The sequence below is a fragment of the Mya arenaria genome, chromosome 16 (assembly GCF_026914265.1).
Source record: "Mya arenaria isolate MELC-2E11 chromosome 16, ASM2691426v1".
In the NCBI taxonomy this organism is placed as follows: Eukaryota; Metazoa; Mollusca; class Bivalvia; order Myida; family Myidae; genus Mya; species Mya arenaria.
The window spans coordinates 27,617,911-27,626,855 of NC_069137.1; the positions used below are offsets into that span (position 1 = coordinate 27,617,911).

Sequence of the window (8,945 nt, forward strand, 5' to 3'; positions counted from 1 at the left end):
TATTTTTCTATAACTTATTTCTAATTCATTACCGATTTCATGAATAATGAGCACGAACAACCTTCGGTATCTCGCACATATCTAGGTACGAAAGAAAACATTTTATTTTTTAATTTCGTTTGAAATAACTTCAAATAAGTAACCAGGTGAATCAATCGCTTCTTGCTATCCAGAGTACATCAATACCGGCCACATTGAAAATAGTATTTGATTAAAATCATTATTTTTTAATTATAAAACAAAACAAGTACAAAATACAAACATTCACAACAAAGACTGTTAAGATTTTATTAGAAAATTGCACAGTTTTTTGTTTTCCCCTTAACGTTGCCCAAGGTTTGTACATGCCCTGGTGACGTCATTTGCCCTGTTTCATATAGCTTATATCTAAATAACCTGTCGTTTTTGTTGGATGGCAATTACAAAGAACATTAGAAACACGTGATTTTATGTGCCAACTGTACATATTTAAGCATTCTTGCCTACTATTCATATTCAAGCATTCTTGCATTGTACTATACATATTCAAGCATTCTTGCCTACTGTACATATTCAAGCATTCTGGCCTTGTACCATACATAATCAAGCATTCTTGCTTACTGTACATATTCAAACATTCTTGTCTGCTGTACATATTCAAGCATTCTTGCCTGCTGTACATATTCAAGCATTCTGGCCTTGTAACATACATATTCAAGCATTCTTGCTTACTGTACATATTCAAGCATTCTTGATATCTGGCAAAATATGTTACCTTGAAGCAAGACGATATCTGGCAAAAAATGTTACCATGAAGCAACACGATATATCGCAAAATATGTTTTCTTGAAGCAAGACGATATCTCGCAAAATATGTTACCTTGAAGCAACACGATATCTGGAAAAATATATTACCTTGAAGCAAGACGATATCTGGCAAAATATATTACCTTGAAGCAAGACGATATCTGGCAAAATATGTTACCATGAAGCAACACGATATCTCGCAAAATATATTACCTTGAAGCAAGACGATATCTGGCAAAATATGTTACCTTACAGCAACACGATATCTGGCAAAGATTATTGAAATGAAGCACGCTGGAGAGTTACCTTTCTTGAGATCTGAAACCTGGTAGCAATAGATAAATGGCGTACGGTTGTGAACTTAAATCTGTCAGAAATTTGAACGTAGTGCGGTTGTGAACTTAAATCTGTAAGAAATTGGAACTTAGTGCGGTTGTGAACTTAAATCTGTAAGAAAAAGGAACTTAGTGCGGTTGTGAACATAAATCTGTTGGAAACTGGAACTTTGTGCGGTTGTGAACTTAAATCTGTAAGAAATTTGAACGTAGTGCGGTTGTGAACTTAAATCTGTAAGAAATTGAAAGTTAGTGCGGTTGCGAACTTAAATCTGTAAGAAATTTAAAAATAGGACGTGAGAATCAAGAGGGGGTCGGGGTAGCGGGCACTAGTTGTTAACTTTTACAAAGTCTGAAAATTCGGCCCAATGTTTCTATATGGTATATATGTAGCAAAATGAAAATCAGAATAAGTAATGTAAAGCATATTTTCGACGATAGCAATTATCAATGAATAGTAAGTTATATGAAATAACGTTTGAATTAAAGTGTTATCAAGCTTTAAACAAAATAATACATGAAAGAAGCATATTGTTGAGTTTATTTTCATAAAACATGTTCATTCGTGTTTGTTTCCTCAGTTCCACATACGGAACCCTATACCCTCGTCATGATCACAGTTATGACTCCCCCACCCACGGTGAGGACATTCCAGAATACTACTCTCCCCGCCCCCACACTCCACGTCGTCCATCCAGATAGTACCACTGCCTCCACCCACATATTTCACATATTCACATTCCCGGAACCTGAACATTCTACACACCACGTTAACGTTGTTTGTTATGTAAGGTTCACCTACACCAGCAGATCCATAACCTTGAAAAGCGTCATTACAAACCGTCCCCCACTTTCCATTATGGCGGACCTCAAGCCGCCCCTGTACGCCATTGGAGAGATATGGGGACGCGTTGGCTAGACGGATGACACGTTCGCATGGATAGAAGTTGTCGTAACCGTTCGTTCCAATCAAATTAATTTCATTACAAAAGAACATCCTTTCAACATCAGCAATCTTATTCCGAATATCTTGATTTTCTAATTGTAAATTTCTCGGCAAGTCCGTATAGTTAGTCACGATCATATTGCCAATGTGTTCTGCTGCATGAAGAACTTCTGTCACGTTTTGATCAGCGGTAAACATGAACGTTTGAAGTACGTTGTCATTATGCCGATATATGGTAGTGAGATTGTGTTCTAAATCTTGAACTGTATCACTCAGTTTCAAAGAAATCAGTGCACTTGCATTTGCGATGAATTCAGTCACTGTCATGTTCATCTTATCATACACAGTACTGACGCTAACAGCTGTAGTGTTGATGAAATCGGACAATGTTGTTTTAGCCAGCGATATATTTCCTTGAATTAATTCAATATGTTGCTGAGATTGTGTGTTGAGGTGTTCAACATGAGCGTTCACCCTGTGTTCAAGGTCCAGTATGCTGTCCTTGACACTTTCCTTCAGGTTTTGTAAAGCCTCTTTGTCCTGAGAGTAAGCCTTGCGGATATATTTTATCTCTGCGTCAACACTTGCGTCGTAATTCTCGGCAGTTATAGTTTGTGTGTTGCCTTTACCATCAAACGTGTCAGCAGAAATCTCCATATCTTGGCTGGAACTTTCCAATCCCATAGCGCTCGTGGTATTTTCCAGAAGTTCCACCCTCGTGGTGAGTTCTTTCACTTCATCTCGAATGGATCCCAGCTCCTGTAACAATAATAAAGGTACTTCATCTACAGCTTGAACGATCAATCACTTTAAAGCGCATGGAATGTAACATCGAAAACAACACATTACAGCACAAACAAAAAAGCATAAACCATAAATTAAAATCCTGAAATGAATAAGCTTGAAATTTACGTAAGCGCTATAAAAACAAAACAAAAATTGTCGCATTTATGACTTTCTTCAATTTGTATTATATAAATATATAGAAAGTCATAAACGCAACAATTCTTGTGTGATATGATAGTAAGCTAACGGCAATTTAAATGCCACTACTTGGTCCAAGAAGATACAATGGTCCATAATATTTTCAAGGCTCTGATACCTTGAAGAGGATGCCTTTTACGAATTTCATTTCCTCCTCCAGCCTTTTCAGTCGGGAACCTTGGACGGGCCTCATGACGACCATAATCACTAGGAGGCTGAGCAGATAGGGCCTCATCGCGTTGGACTGAACTGGAATACATATTTGAAGACATACTTTTCATCTTATGGCAACTGTGTCGAAAACGTAATTCTTATGCAGAAAATTAATTACGAAAAATATGTATTGTCCACGCGTGGGGGGGGGGGGGAGTACACATTACTCTGAATCGATATTAGTGTCGTCATTTCGTTATATTCCGAAATGTAAGTGTATATTGAACACAAATAGGAGGTCATAAAATGAATCAACTAGTTACATTGTTGTTAGTTCTATACATGACACGTATTGTAACGTAGTTGTTAGTTCTATACATGACACGTATTGTAACGCTGTTGTTAGTCCTATACATGACACGTATTGTAACGCTGTTGTTAGTTCTATACATGACACGTATTGTAACGCTGTTGTTAGTTCTATACATGACACGTATTGTAACGTTGTTGTTAGTTCTATACATGACACGTATTGAAACGATGTTGTTAGTTCTATACATGACACGTATTGTAACGATGTTGTTAGATCTATACATGACACGTATTGTAACGATGTTGTTAGTTCTATACATGACAGGTATTGTAACGATGTTGTTAGTTCTATACATGACAAGTATTGTAACGTTGTTGTTAGTTCTATACATGACATGTATTGTAACGTTGTTGTTAGTTCTATACATGACACGTATTGTAACGTTGATGCTAGTTCTATACATGTCACGTTTTGTAACGTTGATGCTGTTAGATCTATACATGACAAGTATTGTAACATTGTTGTTAGATCTATACGAGTCACGTATTGTACAGTTGCTGTTAGATCTATACATGACACGTATTGTGTCGTAGGTGTTAGATCTATACGTGACACGTATTGTAACACTGTTGTTAGATCTATACGTGACACGTATTGTACCGTCGCTGTTAGTTCTATACATGACACGTATTGTAACGTTGTTGCTAGCTCTATACATGACACGTATTGTAACGTTGGTGTTAGTTCTATACGTGACACGTATTGTAACATTGTTGTTAGATCTATACGTGACACGTTTTGTAACGTTACAATGACAGCACAAACTAGAACTCGAAGTAAATAGTTCTTGAGTTATTCACGCCGGCGTAATGTTGAATGCATGGACAATTACACTACATTACAATAAACTTGAAGGTGAATAGTTCTTGAGTAAATCAATAACACCGGCAAATATTCAATACATGAACAATTACAGAACAAATTTAAACTGAAAATGAATAGTTCTTGAGCTTCTCTCGCCGGCGTGAAGTTAAATACATGACAATTACAAAACAAGAACTAGAAGTGTAAAGTTCTTGAGTTATTCTCGCCGACGTAATGTTGAGTACATGGACAAATACAATACAATAACTAGAAGTGAAACAATAACAACAACTTTGTGAGCCCATTGAGTCATTTTGTTAATATGCTACTATTTCCGATGAACAATTCGGATTTCGAAAAGGTTACTGAACATTTGACGCCATTTATAGTGTAATGTCTATTGTGCAAAAATATATTAATGAAAATAAAAAACTATATGTTATTTATGTCGCCATGCTTAAGTGCTTTGATAGTATTGATGTTAATGCTTTGAGGCTTAAACTGTATAAATCTGGTATAAAAGGTGAATTACCTAGAATAATGAAAGATATATATGTTAAATCTTGTGTGAAATCATGTACATCTAACCCTAAATACTTTAGTTATGCAGTTGTCCTGTGCTAAGGGGAAGTTATGTCCCCGATTCTTTTTCACTGTTTGTAGATGACTTAGACATATATATGCAAAATGGCATCAATTCCGGTTTAATTATAATTGATGATATTGTATTGTTTGTGTTGCTAATTGCAGATAATATGGTCATTTTAGGGAAATTGCCCGAAGAAGTCCGAAACAATTTTTACTTATATTGCAATGCATGGGGGTTTAAAAGTAAATATATCAAAGAAAACAATAGTAGTTTTCCGTAAACGGGATAGAAAACGAGCATTGGATATACAATGGTCATAATATCGATGTTGTTGATACTTTTAACTAATAAGGTACTGTGAGAAATTACACGAGAAGTTTGACATTGAATCAAGAGCATTTCCTTAAAGCTATGAATACTTTATTATATAAATGCAAGAAATATGACCTAAAACCTAAAAAAAATGTCAATTAATTGATTATATTGTTGGCTCAATATTGAATTATGATTGTGAAATTTGAGGTTTTAGTAAGTGAAAAGAAATAGAAAGTAAGTATTTTAAAATTTTGTAAGCGATTGTTACAGGTTGAAATAACAAAATATAAAAGTGTATGGAGAACTAGGAAGATACTCTCTATTAATGTGTTAAAATTATTAAATATTGGTTTAAAATTTAGAAGAGTAACAACATCATTGATGAGTGAAACAAGGGTTGTATTTACTAACCCAAAAATTGTACATGTTAATAAATTTATAAACGAATTTAAATGTAGAATAATAGAAACAAGAATGTCATGGAAATAATAGTTATAATTTTGTTTTGGATATGTACAGAATTTTTAAAAACTTCCTTTGATTACGAAACATATTTAGATTTTAATTCCAAGGAATTTACGTTTATACTTTGTTAAATTGAGAGTTTTTGCACACCTATTAAGAATACAAACAGGACGATATGCACGTAATGTTGTACCTTGTAACGAACGTTATTGTTTATTTAAGGAATGAATTGCGGAGTTGATGTCATTATCGGGGTATGAACGCAATTATGCTGGTCAAAGTGTGTGGAGTTCATTACTTATACACCAATAGTTCATTATTTTATTCAAGAATTGTTAAAACAATACTTCATTTCATTTTAGGAAACCTTTCAGTAATCTTTTATTACACTTTCTGTAAATGGAACAACCCAACTGTAACCGGAAACATTTTATCAAATGACGTCACAATAACGCGGATAAAAAAACCCCTCTTGAAATCATTTTTAAATGTAAAATTGAAACACGTATGACAACAATACATTTAACATATCATATAATAACACTTTTAAAAGGTTTATTTTTATTTTACAGGACTTGCTGAAACAATACCAGCAATAACAAGATGAAAATTTTTCATGTGTATTGTTATGCGATGAATTGCGATCCGAACATATCCGAAGATGTTGCGTTCATCGGATGATAACCGCAATTGCCGAAAGGCAGTTCATTTAAGGAATCAAAGTTGAGGTGGAAATATGTATAAGTAATTAATATGATGTAATACCAAAATAAATAAAGAAGGGACATAGAGGATGAATATCACCTCAAATGTATTTGTTGTCGTTATCGTCAGTTATGGTAACTTATATAAAACGATTTTACTATGTATGTTAATCCATCTGTATTCAAATTCCATTAATTATTGACATCATGTGATAAACAGGAAGTTATGAATGCTTGTAAATGTATTAATGAAGCATTTGTTAAACGCAACTCATTGGATAATAATACCACTTAGTATAGTAGCTATGCTAATTTCCTTCACTGCCAATGTAAACATAACAATCATCTTGTATTCAATTTACTACTTTTTTCTTCATTAATTTCTGTAATATAATATTATCTATTTAAGTCTAGATACGTGACATGTTTGTATACATATAACTATGTGTATTACGACGATGTACACGTGTATAAGTCGAATTAACTGCCTGTTCTGTTCTGATTTGTTGGCGAAAAGTTCTTGAGCTATTCACGCCGGTGCATGTCAATGAACCAATTTCAAAACGTTACAACAATGTATTTAAATACTAAAATGACTATCGTTAAATCAGTGAGTAACTTTGAGTAAAATGATCATAACATGCATTCTTACAATAAATTGTAGAAAGATATTTTACAAAATTGAACCAATGATACAAAAGAAGATGCCGACGACTATTTGAATGTTAAACTGCTTTTTTATTTCGTTTTATGGGAAATACTGGTCGACTTCCTTTATCCGGCCACTTCTTGATGTTTTCTTTTACTATTTTTTTTGTTTCATTGCCGATTTCATGAACAATAAGAATGAACAGCCCTTGGTATCTCGCACATATCTGGGTACAAAAGAAAACATTTTATTTTTTAATTACATATGAAATAAGTAACCAGGTGAATCAAGCGCTTCTTGCTATCCAGAGTACATCAATACCGGCCATATTGAAAATAGCATTTTAATTATCATTATTGTATTCTTATTAAAAAGCAAAACAAGAATTTAATACAAAAAAATAACACGTAAAAGACTCGTCTGATGTAAATAGAATATTGCTCAACATTTTTATTTAATCTTACCCCTGACGTGGCCCAAAGTTTGTGCATGTCATGATGACGTCATTTGCCCTGATATACAAAACTTATAGGTAGACAACGCGTCCTGTTCTTGTTGGAAAGCAACTAAAAATAACCTTAAACTAACAAGCGAATTCATGTCTACTGTACATATTCAAAAATTCTTATATCTATAGTAGTGAACCAGAAGATTCTAAAATAAAGCGTATACGACATGTAATAAATACATTGTAAAACAATCTTACTTTAGCAGCAATATCCTTTATAACCACTTTTCTCATAAGTGCATGATCATGCAGCAGCTCTGCCAGTTAAATACTTGCATCCTGGTAAACAACCGACCTGCTTCCTGGTAAACAAGCGAACTCAGTCAAGGCCTCTTAAAACCCAGCTAAACTTCTGAAGAAGTAGAACTCGTTCAAGAGCACTAAGGTTGAGCCAACTGTTGACATGAAACCGCCAAGCTGAGCGGAAAAATACGGAATGCCGTTAGGGTCATCGCCTGTGAATGTGTTGATCTGAAACTCGATAGTAGGATGATAAACGCGAAATTACAAAACTACGATAAGAAAACGCCGACAATTCGATGTTGAAAGCACGATAGTATATCGAATTATCATCATCGTACTGTCGTTTTATATCGTTTTCGTAATCATACTGTTGCGACATCATCGTACAGACTACTGGAAGGTCAAAGATGGACCGCTTTGTATGCTAGTTGGGGTGGGTCACAGATGGAGGGTTTATGTGATAGTTGAGGGCTACCGGTAGATAACAGATGAAGCGTTTTGTACGATAGTTGGGGGACTACTGGTAGATCACAGATGGAGCGTTTTATGTGATATTTAGGGGACTACCGTTAGGTCAGAGATTGATGGTTTATGTGCTAGTTAGGGGACTACTGGTAGGCCTTAGATGGAGGGTTTATGTAAAAGATGGGGAGTACTGGTAGGTCACAGATGGAATGTTTTATTTGATAGTTGCGGGACTTCTGGTAGGTCACAGATAGAGCGTTTTATGTGATAGTTGGCGGACTACTGGTAGGCTACAGATGGAGGGTTTTTGTGATAGTTGGGGGACTACTGGCAGATCACAGATAGAGCGTTTTTTGTGATAGTTGAGGGAACTACTGGTAGGTCACAGATGGATCGTTTTATGTGATAGTTGGGGGACTACTGGTAGGTCACAGATGGAGCGTTTTATGTGATAGTTGGGGGACTACTGGTAGGTCACAGATGGATCGTTTTATGTGATAGTTGGGGGACTACTGGTAGGTCACATATGGAGCGTTTTATGTGATAGTCGGGGGGACTACTGGTAGGTCACAGATGGAGGGTTTATGTGCTAGATGGGGGCCTGCTGGTAGGTCACATATGGAGCG

The 8,945-nt window shown here is 35.2% G+C and overlaps 1 protein-coding gene across 3 annotated transcripts; it reads right to left on the reverse strand.

The window, feature by feature from the left end:
* Window positions 1-274: 274 nt before the first annotated feature.
* Window positions 275-7,841, reverse strand: LOC128221217 (uncharacterized). 3 transcript variants are annotated; one of them, XM_052929723.1, is made up of 4 exons: window positions 7,810-7,825; window positions 7,568-7,615; window positions 3,170-3,300; window positions 275-2,826 (listed from the first exon to the last, which is right to left on the reverse strand). In XM_052929723.1, exons 3-4 carry the CDS (start codon window positions 3,284-3,286, stop codon window positions 1,699-1,701), a joined length of 1,245 nt encoding a protein of 414 aa, XP_052785683.1. In that variant the 5' UTR covers window positions 3,287-3,300; window positions 7,568-7,615; window positions 7,810-7,825; the 3' UTR covers window positions 275-1,698. The 3 variants fall into 3 exon arrangements, with proteins under 3 accessions (XP_052785683.1, XP_052785682.1, XP_052785681.1); XM_052929722.1 differs by lacking the exon at window positions 7,568-7,615 and having other exon boundaries at window positions 7,810-7,841; XM_052929721.1 differs by lacking the exon at window positions 7,810-7,825 and having other exon boundaries at window positions 7,568-7,761.
* Between the last annotated feature and the right edge of the window lie 1,104 nt (window positions 7,842-8,945).